This window comes from Dasypus novemcinctus, chromosome 25 (assembly GCF_030445035.2).
Source record: "Dasypus novemcinctus isolate mDasNov1 chromosome 25, mDasNov1.1.hap2, whole genome shotgun sequence".
Classification (NCBI taxonomy): Eukaryota; Metazoa; Chordata; class Mammalia; order Cingulata; family Dasypodidae; genus Dasypus; species Dasypus novemcinctus.
Window position 1 is genome coordinate 18,526,642 of NC_080697.1, and position 21,515 is coordinate 18,548,156.

At 41.0% G+C, this 21,515-nt stretch overlaps 2 protein-coding genes across 6 annotated transcripts in view; one reads left to right on the forward strand and one right to left on the reverse strand.

Annotated features, from left to right (window-relative positions):
* Positions 1 to 7,604, reverse strand: part of RBKS (ribokinase) — a 118,912-nt gene extending 111,308 nt beyond the window's left edge. The window contains exon 1 of one of the 2 annotated variants that reach the window (XM_071211922.1): positions 7,426 to 7,604. In XM_071211922.1, the coding sequence (XP_071068023.1) occupies positions 7,426 to 7,589 (164 nt within the window). In that variant the 5' untranslated portion in view covers positions 7,590 to 7,604. Of the gene's footprint in view, positions 1 to 7,300 lie in introns of both variants that reach the window. The other variant, XM_004452356.5, reaches the window with a different exon arrangement.
* Positions 7,605 to 7,717: 113 nt separating this feature from the next.
* The window catches only part of BABAM2 (BRISC and BRCA1 A complex member 2), a 569,726-nt gene continuing 555,928 nt past the window's right edge, over positions 7,718 to 21,515 (forward strand). For 2 of the 4 annotated variants that reach the window (XM_071211921.1, XM_058287779.2), the window contains exons 1-2: positions 7,747 to 7,855; positions 11,473 to 11,624. In XM_071211921.1, coding sequence (XP_071068022.1) covers positions 11,497 to 11,624 — 128 coding nt within the window. In that variant the 5' untranslated portion in view covers positions 7,747 to 7,855; positions 11,473 to 11,496. Of the gene's footprint in view, positions 7,856 to 10,020; positions 10,045 to 11,472; positions 11,625 to 21,515 lie in introns of those variants that run through there. The other 2 variants (XM_004452354.4, XM_012522896.4) reach the window with 2 other exon arrangements.

Sequence of the window (21,515 nt, forward strand, 5' to 3'; positions counted from 1 at the left end):
ATGGATTATCTTCTCCATTCTTTCACTTTCATTCTATTTGTGTCTTTGTGTCTAAGGTGAATCTCTTCTAAACAACATATAGTTGGAACGTGCTTTTTTATCCATTCTGCCAATCTGTGTCTTTGATTGGGGAGTTGAATCCATTAATATTCAGGATATTACTGTAAAGTCAGTACTTCACCTACTTTGATTTTTATGTATTTTGTATCATTTTTGTCTTTTTATTTATTGCATCCTCCTTTTCTGTATCATTGATCTTTTGTGATGTATCTGACTGATCCTTTTTCCATTTCTATTTCTCTGTATTTTATTTTCTCTATATTTTAAAAATATTTTCTTTGTGGTTAATCTGGGGTTTGTATTATAGAATCTATGCCTATAACCTACTAATTTGAAAAGATACCAAAACTTAACTTCAATAGCCTACACGTTCTCTGCTCCCATATCCCTGTTTCCCCTCTTTATGTTGTTGGGTTAATATAAAAATGTCCATTCTTTCATTTAGGTGGTCCAGCAATCAGAGACTGGGCTGTGTGTATGCACCTCTTGTCAACAGTTCTGCCATGGTGTCTTTTATTTCCTGGGGGTCTTTTTGCACGTGTGTGCTGATCAGCCACTTGTATTCTGTCTTGTCTCTGTGGTCTTGGGTCCTTGTGCCTCGATATATGCTGCTGTGAGTGGCTCTGTGGTCTGTATCCATATCAGGAGGCTGCCAGGGCTTTCGCTAACCCAAATGGTGTTGGTTTCTCCAGCGTCAATCACTGCAGTGATTGGTAAAACAGAGATATTCCTCAACAGAAGACAGGGAGCAGACACATCAGGAGAGCAGAGAAATATGCATAGGTCATGTTGTTACATCAGCCTTCAGAAGTCTGTACATTAAGTTCTGAGTTTGATTTAATGTATACAGTGATATTTCTGTGACCTTCATTACATTACATGAAAACTGCCAAGGACAGACCAAAAACTCAATTCATCCAAAAATTCTGTTAGATTGACACTACTATCAATTTCAACAAAAGACACAGATGATAAATTGTGTGGAAGGGAAAAAATGTACATTGTAATTTAGAAATTTTCTGCAATATTAAAATGTAAATGTTTAATTGTAGAGTTTCAAGCAATGGAATCTTTTTCATCCTTAAACATTTACATACTTGAAGGCATTTTTATATTGGTCTTTTAATAAAAGGCACAGCATTTAAAATGCGAGATTTTATGAGGTATTCAAAAATTCTGTAGTATTTCTTAAAATGTATTTCTTGAGATTTTGAATAGAGCTATTAAAAATTCTATAGTAGTCCTTGAAATATACTAAGTCCTCATTTTCCTTCACTTCACTATGTTTAACAGTCTGTGTATTTTCTCTAATTGCTCATATATCCTGCCATTTGCATCTTGCCCATTTTCCTGATTTATTTTTTAAACACGTCTGTATTTTGTTTTCATTTTTATCAACTCATTTCTTGATTTATTTTTTTCCTTCTTCCTCTTCAAAGTTCCTTTCAGTTTCTTGCCTCTACTTTTTAAACCGCCTTTTCTCAGTTTTACCCATTTAAGTAAGACTCCTTTTCCTACTCCAGTTTATCCTATGAAAGCTTTTTAGTGCTATCATTTTTAGTTCCTGCTTGTAGCCCCACTTTTGAGTCCTATTACATATTTGTGCATCCACCATGTTCACACATTTGTGTTGGATCTAGGTGTATGTGGATGTGAGAGAGTCTGTTTTAAGGCAGGAGCTCGCAAAACCCCACACCCTCTCTATACCCCCAAACCTGAGCTTTGGCCACCTAATTTTCTATTATTTCGAGATACAACATTTTTTGAATCAGTGCCCTAACTTTATATCTTCAAGTATTTCTATTTGCCATGATGAACTTCCTGGAGCACACTTCTCTTTAGCACTCATTTCTGTTTCCTTAGGAAAATTCCTAGAAATGTAATTGCTAGGTCAAAGAGAATAACATTTCTAAACTTTTGAAATATGTTGCCAATTTGCCTCTTCAAAAGTGGTTCTGGAATGAGACCTTCCTTGGAAACTCTATTTTGAAGATGGCACTGAGTTGGGCCTTGAATACTTCTGTATGCTGGAAGCCAGCAGGAAGAAACTGTGTTTGATAAGATAAAGCATGTGAGTGCTTTGTAACCAGAAAACGCCTTTCAAGACAATCAAGGAGAAATCCGTCCCTACCTTTACACTTAGCTTGGACAATTCTTCAGCTTAAATATCCTAATTTGTTGCTTACAAGTTCTGCTTTCTATCTGACATCAGAAGATAATTTTGCCAAATGTGCTGCCACCTTTTCTAGGCACAGCATAAAATGCTGGCTGATTTTTTTATTTTTTTTAAGTAATCTCGGTCTAGTGCATCATCCACTTTGGATCTAAAGGCTTCTAAATTCACTTTTTCCACTATCCCAACTAAAATCTTTTATTAAGCAATCAATTCCTGTCTTGCAAAGGATTAAATTTAAATGCTTGGGTGAACAAAAGTCTTATCTCTCAAGCCATCACTTTTAATTAGCAGCATGTAAAAGGAAAACTGTGGTTTTAGTTGACATCGTAGTCTATTTCCATGGAAATGCAAATACAGATTTGTGTTAAGTTTGCCTCGAAGCTAGTTTTAGGGGTGCTGAGAGACTGGAGGGAGATAGGAGATAAATTATGTGAAAAATAGATCCTTCATATGTTGGAGAGCCCTCAGAGTTCATACCCTTAGTGGGCTCATCCTGTCTCATGGCTTTAAATACCATGTATATACTGATGTCTCTCAAATTTACATCTTCAGGATAGACGTTGCCACTGAACTCTGGGCTCATCTGTCTACTTGACCTTTTCACTTGTATGTCTAACAGGCCCCTCAAACCTCACAAGTCCATCCTGTGCTCCTGATACTGCCCTCCCCTCACCCACCTTGCCCTGCTCACAATCTTCTACATCTCAGCAAAGGCAATTCCTGCTTCCAATTGCAGAGACTGTAAAACTTTGAGTAATCCATCTCATTCCTATTTTATTCCTCTCTTCTATCACTTTTTTTTTTTTTCCCTGAGGTACCGGGGCTGGGGATTAAACCTGGGCCCTCATATGTAGAAAGCTGGCTTCCCCGAGTTGGTTTTCTCATTTGTTGTTTTTAGAAGGCACCAGAGTTTGAACCCAGGACCTTGTACATGGGAAGCAGGTGCTCAACCACCAATATACAACCTCTCCCCTATCACTTACCCTTAAACCTCAGCAGATCCTGTCAGTTCTGCCTTCAAATTATAATCAAGATATGCTCATTTCTCCTCACTGCACTGCCTTCAGGCTACTACCATTTTTTGACTAGATTATTGCAATTGACTCTGATCTGGTCTCCCCACTTCTGTTTCTGCCTCTCTTTCAGTTTAGTCTCACCTAGTGTCCAGAGTAAGCCTATTAAAATATAAGGCAGATAATGTCATTTCTCTGCTCAAACCCTCCAATGGCTTTTTATCACATTTAGAGTATGACCCAACACCCTTGAATCACTGCCTGCCCTCTCCTCCTATGTTCCTTCCTTAGTCACACTGGACTCCTTGTTATTCAGTGAATATAATAGGCATCTTCCTGCTGCAGGACCTTTGCATACACTCTTCCCCCCAGTATCTGTATGATTTACTTCCTCTCCTCTTCAGATCTTTTCTAAAAATCACCTTCTCAGTGAAGCTTTCTAAAAATGTCCACACCAATCCTCCTCTATTTTTCTTTTGCATTAATCTAATGTACTGTATTTTTTACTTATCTCTTTTGCTACTCCATTGCTCCCAAGTTTCCTTTCTCCAAGAGCCTCCAGGAAGAAATACAGCTGTTTTTAGCCCAGTGAGACCTATCTTAGACTGTTGACCTCTAGAATTGTAAGATAATAAATCTGTATTGTTTTAAGCTACTAAACTTGATAATTTGTTGGAGCAGCAATAGGAAACTCATACAACCACTATATGTACTGTAATTAGCAAAGTTGGATCCAAGTATGTTACTGATGCAGGGTTTTAAATAAATATCTTCTGAAGTGTCTATGAAGATCTTCATAGCCACAAAGAGTCACAGACCATGAAAAGTTTATAGACAAGCTGTGAGAATTGGTGGAGGGCTATAAAGTTAATTTATCTTTTATTAAGGATTTCAAGTAAAGGGGAGAAACCCAGCTATTTTATGAAGGAAAGAAAATGGCAGAAGACGAAAGATTAGAAAGGTTATCCACAATGTAAGTTTCTTACTTTTCTGAGTCTCAATTTACTCATCTATAAACTGAAGAGCTGACAAATATTCTCTAAGTTCCTTTAGCTCTGAAATAAGATTTTAAAATCCTGAGAGATCCAAGAGTGGGCCTTTGACTTTCTCCTTCTCTCAAATTTGAAGAGTAATCATTATAGAAAATACTATGGTTATCTTTAGTGTCTGAGGGCAGGCGTCACAAAAACTTAAGACTTAGTTCGCTATTCAAGAAAGTAGCTTGTAGCAGTTTGATAAAGTTATGAATTCCAAAAACAGATATTGGATTATGTTTGTAATCTGGTCTGTACCTGGGTGTGATTGAGTTATGATTAGGGCTTTGATTGGGCTATGTCATTAGGGTGCTGAGTCCTCACCCACTCACAGATAAAAGGCATGGCAAAGGACAAAGTTGAGGGTTCTTAATGTTGGAGTCTGACGCTGGTCTTAAGCTGGAGCCTCAGGGAGAGAGACAGAGCCGTTCACCTTATAGTCTACAGCTGACTTTGTGGAGAGAGGCAAAGCCTAGAGAGCCTCATAGTCTACAGCTGACCTTGTGGAGAAAAAAGGAGCTGAGCCCAGAGGAACCCAAGAAGCCTGAACCCTTGCAGATGTCAGCAGCCATCTTGCTCCAACAGGTGAAAATAGACTTGGGTGAGGGAAGTAACTTACACTTTATGGTCTTGTATCTGTAAGCTCCTACACCAAATAAATACCCTTTATAAAAACCAACAAATAACTGGTATTTTGCATCAGCACCCCTTTGGCTAATACATAGCTCAACCACACCAAGGAACCAAGAGAGTCTACAACAGCAAGCAAGAGTCCCATCCACCAGCCACATGGAATTGAAGCCCTGTCAATTAGAGGTGGAGTGGGCATCACCATCCCAGAATCCTTAGGATTCGGGAATAAAATATGGATTAAAGTGGACTTACTGGTATTCTACAATAGACTTATTATGATTCTAGCAATGGAAGAAATTTTATCATTGATGTGGAGACAGTGGCCACTGGAGGTGCTGGAGGCAGTGAGAAGGAAAAAGAAGTGTAATATGGGGGCATTTTCGGGACTTGAAATTGTCCTGAGTGACACTGCAAAGACAGATACAGGACTTTAAATATCCTGCCATAACCTACCAAATGGAGTGGGAGTGTAAACTACAATGTAAACTATAATCCATGCTGTGTGGCAATACTCCAAATTGTGTTGATCAATTGCAATGAATGTACCACACTAATGAAAGAAGCTGTTAATGTGGGGAAAAGTGGGAGGTGTGGGGAGTGGCGCATATGGGAATCCCTTATATATTTTTATGTAATATTTTATGTAATCTAAGTATCTTCTAAAAATAAAAGCATATTAAAAAAAATAGCCTAACACTTTTAATCAGGTAGGGTGCATGGGAAAATTGTTTTAACTGTCTTTACTCTTCTGCCATTTCAACTATAAAAGTAGGGTAAAAGTTCAGCCAGGTGGATTTTCCAAAAATTGCATTATTTTAAATGTCAAAGGGCTTATTCCTTTATGTAACTAAATCTTCATTTAAAATATCTTTGATAGAACTATTTCTAAAATAAAATTCATACTCTACTTTTTATCAAAAATTCAATGAGTGCTAAAATACTTTTTCTTGAAAAGTCTTCACAAGAAATACCAATTACTACACTGGGCTGTAAGACAGAGATGATCTAAAAGGGCTGTCAAACTATGGTTTGCCTGCAGTTTTTGTACGCCTGGGAGCAAAGAATGGATTGTCATTGTTGAAAGGTTGTTTATTTACCAAAAAAAAAAAAAAAAAAAAAAAAATGTGACCAAGAGTCATGCAGCCTGCAAAACTTGAAATATTAAATACCTGGCTTTGGCAGAAAAGGTTTACTGACTGTACCCCTAGGAGAACAAGGTGTGCAGGCCTCATCAAGTGGGCAGATTATATTGAGGTTTATGCTGTGTCAGGAAAGAAAGCGCACTCTTGGAAGAGGATCTGACAAGGTTGCAGCTCAAATATTTGTGGAAAAAGCAGTCTACAGGCATTTAAAATTCTTTTCTTGCTTGTTGTTATAATCTTCCCTTCTTAATTTGCAGGGTTTCAGCAATCACTGTACCTGCCCTTAGCAGTCTCTCCCTCTTTTCTAATGGGGTTTGCAAACTTGTAAGCCTAGCTTATGAACATTTTAAGCAACGTATGATTAAATTGGTTATGTGAAGATCCTGAAACTACTTTCTGAGTCAAGAACAGGTGGTTTGCTGCAGGGATTTGGTCACCTATTTTGACTGCACCAAGGCTTTTCTGTTTACTTCCCGGATCTCTGCTATAGTTTGGGAAAGCAAGGTTGGAGTGAATCAGAACATACCTGAAAATCTGTTCACCAAAGTATTTCATTTTGTATATTTTCTTTACTTATTTGATCTTTAGTCATAGATTATTTTATGGTTGTATATACTGTGTTCATGGTTTTGTATTCTGACTCACAGTTGGGTTGCCATAAATTAACCCATGGTTTCCATAATACTTAAAAGTAATTTGTAAATATGAAATATTGCAGGAATACCAACTACCAAGTGGTGAAAGATGTCTGATGGTCATTTTGAGCTCTGGTCGACTCACTTTTTTTTTTTTTTTTTTAAACAAATTCAGAGAAACAATACCCGACTTGGATAGTGTTACGGTTTTACAGAACACTTTACTTCATTTACTCCTTACAACAACCCTGTGAGGTAGGCACGTCTACAGACAAACTCAGGTAAAATGACCTGGTCAAAGTTACTCGTCTAGTCAGGGGAAAGGCTCAGAAGGTCAAGAAAACGGAGGTCTTTGAAAGATGTTTCTAGTACTGTTGAGGGGTTTCGCTAACCCCTGGCTTCTATGATCTCTCACCTGACAGTTACTCTTCAAACTTAAATTTTGTCTCTTTCAAGTGATGCAGGCAAACTGTAAGCTGGGGAAACCTGTAGCTCACACCAAAAGCTAACATTCTCCATCCCCATATTGCAGCGTTAATTTAGAGAAAAGATTACAGCCCGCCCCCTCCCCCAATCGGCAGACCCTGCGTACCCACCCCGGACTAACCTGACCAGGTCGGTCATGCAGGAGCCCACCACCACCACCGCTGCCACCTGCTCCTGCCACTGCCTCCCGGGTTCCCCAGACGCAGCCATGGCCAATTGGAGATGCCCTCCAACCTGGACGCTGACCTTCGCCCTTTGCTCGACCGTGAAACCAGACACGCCAATACTTTTCCCAATCGCGCGGGCCTTTCAGACGCCAACGCGGGGCGCCCACCTGAATGCCCAAAATAACCCCGCCCACGCACTGCCCTCTGTTCTGCCAGGAATTGTCTTCCTCTTCCGCCCGCCATGATAGAGCTCTCTTCCTATTTGGAGACTCCGAGCCCCTCGCCCCCCACCGGGCAGGCGCTGAGGAAGGACCTTGCAGGCACTGCGCGGACGCCTTTCTGAGTTCCCGGTTGGGCGCGGTGCGGGGGCGCGCACGCCGCCGGGCTCTAAGGCGGCCAGGGGGGCGGGGCGGGACTCCCGGGGAGCGCGCACGCAGGTTGGTGCGTCGGTCGGGGGCGCGCTCGGGTAGCCCACGTAGTCGCCGGTTACCGATCGGACTAAGTTCCAGGTACCTGGACCGGGGCTGGTGCGGGGAGGTTGGATGCGGAGTCGCGCAGGTGGCGCTGAGAACCATAGCCTAAATATGGCCGGAGGGCTCCCCCCCTCTTCCTATCGCGAAGGCCCGGTTCCAGAGATCCCCTGCCCACTCCCCGCACGCCGGTCCCGTCACGGAGGAGCCCGCAAGGCCTCAGTCTATTATTTTAACTTCTCTGGCCCGCCTCCTGGTCATGGCTTAGGCCCAGACTCCTTCCTCCTTCCTCCTTCCCGCCTAATGCGGGAGGCATACATTTTGGGAGAAAGGGGAGTGACCCCTTTTAGAGGTGGTCATTTTTTGGTCTGAGCCGACCTGTTTTTCCAGAATGTTGCCCCTTGAAAAAATTGCTCCCCCTTCCTCCTGCTGCCGTGTAACTTTCCTCGTGTGCGGTATGACGTTGGCGTGACGCGGCAGTGCGCCACCCCTTTCCTTTCCATTACGTCAGCGGGGCACATGTTTCCGTGTTTGTCATCCCTTCTTAATTGCAAGAACGTGGACGTGCTTTTAACGTCTTTGTGTTCCTCAGACCGTCCGTCACAGGACCTTATGTCACCCTATATAGGGGCAACAGGCCACGTTAACGATTGAATTTCTGAATTTTCCTTGTGTAATACGTCAAAATCAGAAAATATAAATCCCCAAACTAACATTCAAGGAAGGATAGTCACTATGTATTTTGACCTATACACAAGTGCTCTTAAAAGGGCTGCGCTGTGTAAAAGTTACTCCTGGGGGTCTTGGGGCGCGAAATCCCCGGCCCCAGCTTAGGGCACCAAAGGGCCATCATCATTGTTGTTTATTTGGTGACCTCTGATTTAGAGTCCATATATTTTTTTCCTTTTTGTTAGAGAAGTCACAGTACCTCAGTCGAAACATTTCAATACTGAATGAAATCTTGCACTGTCAGGAAATAGTATTATGGCTGTTCTGGACACAAATTCATTCCCTCAAGTGTCATTCTAATGTTATGACAGTTGCTGAATTGGAATAGCTTGTTGTCATATAGTTCGGCTTTTAGAACAGTTTTGTTCTCTTAGTGTTTGACTAGTGAATCATTCTAGGCAGCTTCAGCAGTAGGTTAGTTTGTTTCTAGTTGTGAAGCAACCATTAGTTTGAATTCACTTCTAAAAAACAAAACAAAAACTTACTTTGGTGTTTGTCTCTTCTGGTGATTGAAGGTTTAAATGTTTGAGAGAGATCTGGATTTCAATTCTGATCCTTCTGCTGGCTATATTTATGATCTTGAACAAGTGATTAATCTTTCTGAGATTTTGTTTGCTTATCTGTAAAATGGGAACAATAATAATAACCAGGGAACAGCATAGTTGGAGGCAAGTAAATGAAATTACAGGTAGGAGGTGAGTAATATGATACCTGATCCTGAATAAATGTTTAGAGCATACCAGTTCTGTTTCTGTTTTTTTGTAGAAATGAGGTAAAGTAATAATTGGGGTTGTGGAGAAAAAAACATGGAAAAATAATTTTGTAATGTGGGCGAGATCCTTTTGCTTTTTTTCTGTGTTTTGCATGTGATCTAGACAAGAATCCCTTCAGGAACTGCGATCTCAATGAATAGAAATAAAAGTGGAAATGTTGCAGAATAGAAAAAAAATTAGGCTTCAAAATGATAAGATGGAATAGTATACTGTTGAAAGACTAAATATAAAAGTTATCCATATCGTCTGTAAAATGGGGATTATTATTATTATTATTTTTTTAAGATTTATTTATTTATTTAATTTCCCCCCCTCCCCTGGTTGTCAGTTCTTGGTGTTTATTTGCTGCGTCTTGTTTCTTTGTCCGCTTCTGTTGTCGTCAGCAGCTCAGGAAGTGTGGGCGGCGCCATTCCTGGGCAGGCTGCTCTCTCTTTTCACGCTGGGCGGCTTTTCTCACGGGCGCACTCCTTGCGCGTGGGGCTCCCCCACGCGGGGGACACCCTTGCGTGGCACGGCACTCCTTGCGCGCATCAGCGCTGCACATGGCCAGCTCCACACGGGTCAAGGAGGCCCGGGATATGAACCGCGGACCTCCCATATGGTAGACGGACGCCCTAACCACTGGGCCAAAGTCCGTTTCCCAAAATGGGGATTATAATACCTGTCTTACTCTGCAGGGTTGTGAAGATCAATTGCCATAATGTATTTGGAAGTTTTAAAAAAATGGTAAAGTGTTATAAAATGTACATGCTTTTAATGATCGATAATACAGTATATTAGATGTTTATTACTTTGTAATGACATTGGTGGGGTGGAGGGAAAAGATCCCCTAAGCAGTCAGAAGAGGAGCTTGTTTTATATTTGCTGGAAGAAAGTGATATGGGAACTAGAATATAAAGGTTCTTCCACCTCAAAGACATATCTGAATGTCATCAATATTTAGGGTCACAATTTTATTCTCAACTTGAAATATCTCTGCAGTCTATCCTTTTGCTGTTTGAAATCAAAGCAGGTACTTGTTTTCAACATTAATTTTAGCAAGGACCTGTAAATTCTTTTGTGATGTAAAATATGAAAACTAGAACCAGAGCCTCATTTACTTGTAATTGTAACTTTGATGTAGGATTATCCTTTCAGATTGGGGCAGACAAGCATTTCACCATTGAACGTAGAGGCTTTCATTTAGAAATATATTAGGTATTCACGTACTCCTTCTTCTAGCTCCATTAGTTTCCAAGTAATGTAGATATGATTTATCGGTTTTACTTCTGTATTTTCAAGTGGAAGAATTTATTAGTGCCTTAAAGTCAAAGACATTTAAGATCCATGTTGTCTGTGTTGCTTAAAGTCTCTGGATATGTGTATGTTTTCATGATTTAATTTTTAAAGTTTTTGCTTCATTTATTCTTTGGATACTGTAGACCCTACAAAATTTTTGAGATTATATGATCTTTTCTTCATATTTAAATATCTCTTTAGCTTTTGTCATCTTATTTATTTATTAAAAAATATCAGCTGAGTACTTACGGTGTGCCAGGTGCTCTGTCAAACACTAGGGATTAAAGACACATTTCCTCCAGAGGATATATCACAAAAGCATATAATTATAATTCCTTGGAGAGGGACATTTATTAAGAGGTGTATCAGAAGCAAATAATTCCTAGTAAGTAACAATTGCAAGCAGGTTGTACATGTTCTACAGTTTTATATAGTATTATCAGTCAAATTCTTACTCATGGAGATGCAAAGGAGAGATTTCTAACCCAGTCCTGTTTGTGTTATTGTATGTTAGGGTTAGAGGGTCATCAGGGAAGGCCTTTGACTCATCTAAAGTAGAGGCTGCCAAATACATGATAGAGTGGGATGGTGTTAAGTAGTATCGCAGTGCAGAAAACAGCTTTGGAAAGGAGGAAATTGTATTTTAAGATTCCCTCTGTTCCTGAAAAGCAGAGGTGTGGCCTATATCCTGAGGTGCTGAGCAGCAGGGAAATTTTTTTTTTTCCCTGGAGGATCATTGGAAGAGGCTGCAATAAAGACAGAGATGAAGTATTTATTCATGCAAGAAAAACTTGTGTGCTGTGCCAGTTTTCAGGAAGCTTGCTATATCTAGTTTCTTTGGATACTCTGATCACTATCTTTTGCTTCTGCTTTCAGTGGTGATTTGCAACAGCAGTTAAAATGTCCCCAGAAGTGGCCTTAAACCGAATTTCTCCAATGCTGTCTCCATTCATATCTAGCGTGGTCCGGAATGGAAAAGTGGGACTGGATGCTACAAACTGTTTGAGGATAACAGACTTGAAATCTGGGTATGTACTAGAACTAGTTCAACTAATGTGCCAGAGCCAATTCAACCTTTACCTAATAATAAATCTTTCTCACCAGACTCATATAAATGAAATATCACAGAAACCCAACAAGCCATGTTCTAATCATTTGTTGATTTGCTTAGTTGTCTTAATGTTTTGTTTCAAGTTATTTTATTTGTGTTGGACCATTGCTGTATGACCAGAATGTTTGTATTAGTCAGCCAAAGGGGTGCTGATGCAAAGTACCAGTGATTTTTAAAAGGGTATTTATTTGGGGTAGAAACTTACAGTATCTAAGGTCCTAAAGAGTCCAGCTCAAGGTACCATAAGAAGTACTTCCTCACCCAGAGCCATTTGCCACGTGTTGACTCAAGATGGTGGGCCATGTCTGTGAGGGGTCAGCCTTTCTTCTTCCTCTTAGCACTCCATGGTCCCAACCTCTTCCATTCTCAGCTGCAGGCTGGGGCTTGTTTCCTTCCGGGCTCAGCTGCAGATTATCAGCCTCATATCCCTTCCCAGAACCTCTGCTGTGTCTAATTAGCTGCTTCTGTTCCTCTGTGTTCTTTTCTGTTTGTCTACTTCTGTGTGAGAGTCTGTTTTATCAGCCCATCAAGGGCACTGGGACTCAATGCTGAGTGTACTCTAATGACATGGTTGAATCAAAGCCCTAATCTTAACATAATTTAATCAGATGTCTCAGCTGAATCTAATACAATCAAAGGGTATCATGCCCAGAGGAACAGACCATTTTACAAACATGATCTATATCTCTTTTTGGAATTCATAAATTATATTAAACTGCCACAATGCTGAGCCACATTGGCTCCCTTGAGTTGGTTTTTCCATTTGTTTTGTTTGTTGTTGTTCTTGTTACTTTAGGAGGCACTGGGAACTGAATCCCGGACCTCCCATTTGGGAAGCAGGCGCTCAACAGCTTGAGGCACATCCACCCCTCTGCCTTATCTCTTTGTTAATAGCATGCCATGTGGTTTTTTATCAAGTGTGTTATTTCATTCATTGGCTTATTTTCTTGTCATGTCTCCTGCAATCCAGCATGTATATATACTATAAGAGTTAGGTTTTGAAACTCTGAATCTGATACCATTTGATAATCTTTCCTACTATGAAAATTACATTAGGTAACCATAATGAGTTATTCCTCACAATGGAATTCAAACAGCTAGATCCCATGCCTGGAAATATTGCTTTTTTTTTTTTTTTTTTTTTTAATTTCTCTCCCCCCGCCCCGCCAACCCTGGTTGTCTGTTCTCTGTGTCTATTTGCTGCGTCTTCTTTGTCTGCTTCTGTTGTCAGCGGCACGGGAATCTGTGTTTCTTTTTGTTGCATCATCTTGTGTCAATTCTTTCTGTTGCGTCATCTTGTTGTGTCAGCTCTCCATGTGTGCGGCACCATTCCTGGGCAGGCTGCACTTTTCTTTCGTGCTGGGTGGCTCTCCTTATGGGGCACACTCCTTGCGCATGGGGCTCCCCTACGTGTGGGACACCCCTGCGTGGCAGGGCACTCCTTGTGCGCATCAGCACTGCGCATGGGCCAGCTTCACATGGGTCAAGGAGGCGGGGGGTTTGAACTGCGGACCTCCCACGTGGTAGACGGATGCCCTAACCACTGGGCCAAGTCCGCCCCCGAAATGTTGCATTTTTAAAAAGAACTTTTCATTTTGAAATAATTTTAGACTGACATGAAAGTTTCAAATATTCCGCAGGAAATTAACATTGGTACAATGCTATTAATTGATCTACAGGCCTTACTTGAATTTTGCCTGGTGTCCCACTCATGTCCTTTTTCTGGTCCAGGACCCCATCCAGGATCACACATTGCATTTAGTTATGCCTTCTTAGCCTCCCCAGTCTGTGACAGTAACCCTAGTCTTTTATTTCATGGCCTTGACTCTTTTCAAGAGCACTTGTTAGTTATTTTGTTAAGTGTCCCTCAACATGGGTTTGTCTAATATCTTTTCTGGGATTAATATGCAAGTAAACGTGTCTTAGTTTGCCTCAGGGCTGCTGATGCAAAGTACCAGATATGTGTTGGCTTTTATAAAGGGGATTTATTTGGGGTAAAAGCTTATATTTTTGAGGCTGCATAATGTCCAAATCACAGCATCAGCAGAAATGCTTTCTCAGGGTCCTGCCACATGATAAAGCAAGATGGCTCCTGATTTCTGTTGAGATCTCTGCCTTCCTTCCAGAAACTGCTGTCTCCCAGAGTTCAGCTGTGGGGATCCAGGCATAGGGCTTGACTCTTACCAGTCCTCCTATTAGGCATATGGTTTGTGTCTTCAGCCTGGGTTCGTCTCCTCAATCTTGAACTGCTCTGTGGGCCTAGCCTATTGGGTGCTTCGTGCTTTAAGCTTTAGCAATCCTCCAATCCTCTCTCAAATTCCAGGGTCAAAAATGGCACCTCTTTTCTTTCTCATATGGCAGGACCAATATAGCAGCTCCCTCTTCCTGTGTGTCTCCCTTTGTGTCTCCATGTATATCAGTCCCAGAAGAGAGCGGAGACTCAACCTGAGTTACGCCTCACTGCTGTAGTCTAATCAAAAGGGTCTCACACTCACAGGAATAGATTAATTAAAAAACATAATCTTTTTCTTTTTAGTATTCATAAAAGAATTTCAAACTGTCACAGCATGTTTTCCGAAGAACACCAAAGAAGCAATGTACCATTCTTAGTGTATCATTTCAGGAGTGCTTGATGTTCGTGCGACTCATTTCTGGTGACATTAACTTTGATCACTTGGTTAAGGTTGTGTTCACCAGGTTTCTCCGCTGTAAAGTTAACTGAATTTCCTTTAGTGAATTGTATCTTGTGGGGAGATGCTTTCGTACTATGCATATAGTCTGTTTCTTCTACTTTCAGCATCCATTTGATTTTCTAGCCTGCAGCTATGACTCTGGTGCTTGTTTAAGAGTTTTTTTTTTTTCCCCTTATTCCTTCCACTATAAGGAAAATCTGTCCCTTTCCCCCCAGTTAATTATTTATTAAATTATTTCTGTGAGTATAAATTTTTAGATATTTATTTTATTCTATGGGTTATAATCCAAATATTGTTGGCATTTATTTTGTTCCCTGATTTTTCTAGCTTTTGTCACTGGGAGCTCTTTCAAGTTGGCTTTTGTGTCCTTTTGACTTGATTCCATTATTTTCTTAGCACTTTCTTACTAGAAATACTGCACTCTTGATTCTCTTTTTAGGCTCTTTTTGCCTTTTATCTTTTACAATTTACACATCATGTTTTGACTTAGCTGAAGCCTTGGATATAAGGATATAGACCTAACTTCTCTAGTAGTAAGATAAAGAAGACTTAAGTTGCACACTTCTCTTGCATAGTAGTATGCTTTTTTGAAGATCTGCTATTATCTTCAATTTGATTAATAGAATATATATTTTTATACATATATGATTTGTTAGGCATTTTTTCTAGCATTGTGTGTGTATATATATATATAGCTCCTTTTTTGATGAAAAAAGGAATGTGGTAGAAAAAATTCTGGCAGAGTTGATAGGAAAAAAAATTTTTTTTTAAAAAAGATTAATTTATTTTTCTCCCCTCCACCCCCCCTGCCCCGTTCTCTGTGTTCTCTGTGTTCTCTGTGTCTGTTTGCTGCGTCGTCTTCTTTATCTGCTTCTGTTGTTGTCAGCGGCATGGGAATCTGTTTCTTTTTGTTGTGTCATCTTGTTGATGTCAGCTCTCTGTGTGGGTGGCGCCATTTTTAGGCAGGCTGTACTTTCTTTCCCGCTGGGTGGCTCTCCTTACCAGGTGCACTTCTTGCATGTGGGGCTCGCTTACACACGGGGCACCCCTGTGTGGCACAGCACTCCTTGTGTGCATCAGCACTGCATATGGGCCAGCTCCACACAAGTCAAGGAGGCCCTGGGTTTGAACCGCGGACCTCCCATGTCATAGACGGACGTCCTAACCACTCGGCCAAGTCCGACTCCAGGAAAAAATTTTTAAGTTAAGTTACTTCTTGCCTCGTTGAATCTAAAAGTCAACTGTGAACTTTAGGGTATTTATAAATAAACTTTCATCCTTAGAGTAGTCAGGGATTAGAAGTTGACTTTTTAATTTCTTCTACTGGTTTGAAATTTCTGTGTCATTTAGTCAAGCAGATGCTTAGACAGGCTTCCTAATCTCATAAGCAGTGGTGGGAAGTAGGGATCATGAAATGGAAACTATGCATAGAATTAATTCAGTTTGAATTTCCCAAATCATTATAGACAAACTAGATATAGATTGCAAGTTCCTAAATTAAAAAGTGCTTTTTTTAGATGGACTTCATTGTGATTGCAGGCATCAGGATAATATCCCAAGAGGATGTTTTCTAGTTGCCATTATTACAATTTTTGTTCAGCATAAGGTAGAGTGATATACTTTCTTGACAGTGCCCATTTCTTCTCAATTTGTTGATTTAACCTTGATTTAATCTTTTTGAGACCTTTAATACAGTTAATTTTTCTTCTAGTTCTAATAGTAAAGAGATTTTCAAATAGACTGCTGAACTGTGCAGTGTATCTCCAGGTTTTTTTTGCCACACTTTCATGTTTTTTTCCTTCTCTGATATTCCTTTTTTTTTTTTGTGGTACTGGGGGCCGGGGATTGAACCTGAAATCCCACATGTGGGAAGCTGGCTCTCAACCCCTGAGCCACATGGGCTCCTTTGGGTTGGTTTTTTGTTTGTTTTTGTCTTTTTTTTCCCCCCACCACCTCGTTGTTTGCACTCGCTGTGTCTGTTCGCCTTCCTTGTTTCTTTAGCAGGTACCAGGAACCGAACTCTGTACCTCTGATGTGGGAGGGAGGTGCCTAATCCCTTGAGCTACCTTTGTTCCCTGCTTTGTTGTATCTCTCACTATGTTTTTCTTCTTGTGTCTCTTGTTGTGGTCAGCTTGCCATGCTTGCCATGCTTGCCTGTTGCGCCAGGTTGCTGTCACTGGGAACTGAACCAGGAACCTCCCATGTGGTTGGTGGGAGCCACACCCCCTGTCCTGTTTTTGTCTTTTTTAGGAAGCACCGGGAACCAAACCCAGGACCTCCCATGTGGGAAGCAGGCACTCAACTGTCTGAGCCACATCCTCTTCCTCCTTTTTTAAAACCTTTATGTGTTGTGTTCATTTTTCTTTTTACTCTGTATATATCCTTTAAGATAAATTAACTAATTTATTTTTCTCTACCCCCTTGTTGTTTGCACTTGCTCTGTCTGTTTGTCTTCCTTGTTTCTTTAGGAGGCCCGGGAACTGAGCCCAGTACTTCCAATGGCTTAATTGCTTAAGCCATTTCCATTCCCTGCTTTGTTTTGTCTCTCATTATATTTTTATTTATTTTTTCTTCTTGTGTCCCTTGTTGCATCATCTTGTTGGGTTCGCTTGCCGTGCCTGCCTGTTGTGTCAGCTCTCTGTCTTGCTCATCTTCTTTAGGAGGCACAGGGAGCCTCTGTTCCCTGCTTTGTGTGTCTTTCATTGTGTTTTTCTTCTTGTGCCTCTTTTTTTTTTTTAAAGATTTATTTATTTTTATTTTATTTCTCTCCCCTTCCTTCCCCCCCCCCAGTTGTCTGCTTTCTGTGTCCATTTGCTGTGTGTTCTTCTGTGTCTGCCTGCATTCTTGTCAGCAGCACCTGGAATCTATCTCGTTTTGTTGCGTCATCTTGTTGTGTCAGCTCTCCGTGTGTGCGGTGCCATTCCTGGGCATGCTGCACTTTTTTCATGCTGAGTTGCTCTTCTTATGGGGCGCACTCCTTGTGTGTGGGGCTTCCCTATGCGGGCGACACCCCTGCATGACATGGCACTCCTTGCACGCATCAATACTGCCTGTGGGCCAGCTCATCACATGGGTCAGGAGGCCCTGGGTTTGAATCTTGGATCTCCCATGTGGTAGGCGGATGCCCTATCCATTGGGCCAAATCCACTTCCCATTCCTCAAGTTTTTAATAGCAAAGCAGTAGCAGAGCTAGGGAAAATAATGCCTTATTTGGGCTGTCACTTTTGGCATTTTCTTTTTTTTTTTTAATTGGAGAAGTTTTAGGTTTACAGAAAATTCATGCATAAAATACAGAGTTCCCTTCTACCACTGTATTATTAACACCTTGCATTTGTGTAGTTTATTTGTTACAATTCATCAAGGAATATTTCTGTAACTCTACTACTAACTATAGTCCTTTACAATACAGTTCACTGTTTTGTACATTCCTATGAATCATTTTTTAATTTTTCATTTTTGTAATATATATATAAAACCTAAAAATTTCCCTTTTCACCACAATCAAATATATAATTCAGTGCTGTTAATCCATAATGTTGTGTTATCATTCACCACCATCTATTACCAGAATCTTTCCATCAACCCAAATAGAAACTCATAATTTAAGCATGAACTCTCCATTTTCTATCCTCACCCTGGCCCCTGGTAATCTATATTCTAGTTTCTAACTCTGTGAATTTACTTATTCTAATGGTTTCATATCAGTGAGGTCGCAATATATTTGTTCCTTTGTGTCTGGCTTATTTCAGTCAACATGCTGTTCATCCATGTTGCTGCAGATATCAGAACTTCATTCCTTTTTTATGGCTGAATAATATTCCATTATATGCATATACCACATTTTATTTATCCATTCATCATTTGATGCACATTTGGGTTGCTTCCATCTTTTGGCAGTTGTTCATAATGTTCCTCTTAAACATTGACGTGAAAATATCTGTTTGAGTCCCTGCTTTCAGATCTTTTGTGTATATACCTAGCAAGTGGGATGGCTGGGTCATATGGTAATCCTATACCTAACTCTTTGAGGAACTGCCAAACTGTCTTCCACAATGGCTGCATCATTTTACCTTCTGACCAACAATGAAGGAGTATTCCTATTTCTCCATGTCTTCTCCAACACTCATTTTTTTTTCTTTTTTTTAAATAGTAACCATTCTAGTGGGTATGAAATGGTATCTCATTGTGGTTTTGATTTGCATTTCTCTAATGGTTAATGATGTTGAGCATCTTCTCTTGTGCTTTTTGACCATTTGTATATCTTCTGTGGAGAAATGTCTATTCACGTCTTGTTTTAGTTTCCTTGGTTGCTCAAGCAATTAAAATGCAATGGGTTGGCTTAAACAATGGGACTTTATTAGCTCATGGTTTTGAGGCAAGGAAAAAGTCCAAATAAAGCCATCATTAATACGGTGTATTCTTCCCAAAGACTGGTATTCTCAGGCTGGCTGCTGGTGACCCTTAGTCCTGGTCTCTTCTGTCACATGCCAGGGCATATGACAGCCTCTCCTTTTTCTTCTCGAGTCCCTCATTTGTCTTCAACTCCTTGCTTTCTTTGGCTTTCTCCCCCACTGTCTGAATTTCATTCTGCTTATAAAAGGTTCCAGTAACAGGATTAAGACTCATCCTGATAGGGTTGGGCCACACCTTAACTAAAGTAACCTCATCAAAAGGACCTACTTAACAATGAGTCCACACCCACAGAAATGGATTAGGTTGTTTTTTTTTTTTTTTTTTTAGATTTATTTTATTTATTTCTCTCCCCTTCCCTCCTGTTGTCTGCTCTCTGTGTCTATTCGCTGTGTGTTCTTCTGCATCTGCTTGTATTATCAGGCGGCACTGGGAAACTGCATTTCTTTTGTTGTGTCATCTTGCTGTGTCAGCTCTCTATATGTGTGGCGTCACTCCTAGGTGGGCTGCCCTTTTTTCATGTGGGGCGGCTCTCCTTGCGGGGCACACTCCTTGTGCATGGCAAGCTAAGGGACCCCATAGGCAAAGCCAACTTGAAAGAGAAGAATGAAGTTATAGGACACATTCCCCGATCTTAACACTTATTGCAAAGCCACAGTAATCAAAACAGCATCGTACGGGTACAAGGACACACATATAGACCAACAGAATTGAATTCAGAGTTCAGAAACCAACCCTCACGTTTGGCCAACTGATTTATTGTTGCTGTTGTTGTTAAAAGGTTTATTTTATGTATTTCTCCTCCTTTCCTCATTTTCTTCTCTTGCTGCCTGCTCTCTGTGTCTGTTGTGTGCTGTGTCTGCTTGTCTTCTTTTTAGGAGGCACCGGGAACCAAACCCGGACCTCCCATGTGGGAGGGAGGCACCCAATCGCTTGAGCCACAGCTGCTCCCAGCTTGTTGTCTCTCATTGTGTTTCCTTGTTGTGTGTTGTAGCAGTTTGATACAACTGATGAATTCCAAAAGCAGATATTGGATTATGTTTGTAACCTGGTGTATACTGGGCATGATTGAGTTTTGACTAGGGCTTTGATTGGGCCACGTCATTAGGGCATTGAGTCCCCATCCCTTGGTGGGTGGGTACTCACGGATAAAAGGCATGGCAAAGGACAGAGTTGGAGCTTTTCATGTGAGGGGCTTTTAATGTTGGAGTTTTGATTTTGGAGTCTGATACTGAAGACTTAAGCTGGAGCCCTGGGAAGTCAGCACACAGAGGAAAGAGAAGCCAGCCCCAGGAAGTAAGGAACCTTGAAGCCAGAGTAAAGCAAGCTCCAGGAATGTAAGAACCCAGGAAGCCTGAACCCTCGCAGACGTCGACAGCCATCTTGTTACAAATAGATTTTGGTCAGGGAAGTAACTTAGGCTTTATGGCCTGCTATCTGTAAACTCCTACCCCAAATAAATACCCTTTATAACACCCAGCAGATTTCTGGTAATTTGTATCAACACCCCTTTGGCTGACTAATACATGTGTCCTTGTTGCATCATCTTGTCGTGACATCTTGTTGCATCATCTTGCTGCATCAGCTCGCTGTCTTGCTCATCTTCTTTAGGAGGCACCTGGAACCAAACCCAGGACCTCCCACATGGTAGGCAAGCACCCAACTGCTTGAGCCACATCCACTTACCTGGCAAACTAATTTTTAAGAAAGGTACCAAGTTCACTCAATCAGGAAAGGAGAGTCTCTTCAAGAAGTGGTGCTGGGATAACAGGATGTCCATAGCCAAAGAATGAAGATGGTCTCCTACCTTTCACCATAAACAAAATCAAGTCAAAATGGATCAAAGACCTAAATTTAAGAACCAGAACTATAAAACTCCTAGAAGAAAACACAGGAAAGCATCTTGTATTGGTCAGGGTTCTCTAGGGAAACAAAATCAATAGGCGAGATCTGTCAATAGTATGAGATTTTGTAAGACTCTCTCCCATGACCGTGGAAATGCACAAGTCCAGGTTCTGTAGGCAGGCTGCAAACCAGGGGCTTCAATGAAAGTCCAGTGAAGGTCCTTACTTCCTGGGACTGGCTTCTCTTTCCTCTGTGTGCTGACTTCCCAGAGCTCCAGCTTAAGTCTTCAGTATCAGACTCCAAAATCAAAACTCCAACATTAAAAGCCCCTCACATGAAAAGCTCCAACTCTGTCCTTTGCCATGCCTTTTATCCGTGAGTACCCACCCACCAAGGGATGGGGACTCAATGCCCTAATGACGTGGCCCAATCAAAGCCCTAGTCAAAACTCAATCATGCCCAGTATACACCAGGTTACAAACATAATCCAATATCTGCTTTTGGAATTCATCAGTTGTATCAAACTGCTACAACACACAACAAGGAAACACAATGAGAGACAACAAGCTGGGAGCAGCTGTGGCTCAAGCGATTGGGTGCCTCCCTCCCACATGGGAGGTCCGGGTTTGGTTCCCGGTGCCTCCTAAAAAGAAGACAAGCAGACACAGCACACAACAGACACAGAGAGCAGGCAGCAAGAGAAGAAAATGAGGAAAGGAGGAGAAATACATAAAATAAACCTTTTAACAACAACAGCAACAATAAATCAGTTGGCCAAACGTGAGGGTTGGTTTCTGAACTCTGAATTCAATTCTGTTGGTCTATATGTGTGTCCTTGTACCCGTACGATGCTGTTTTGA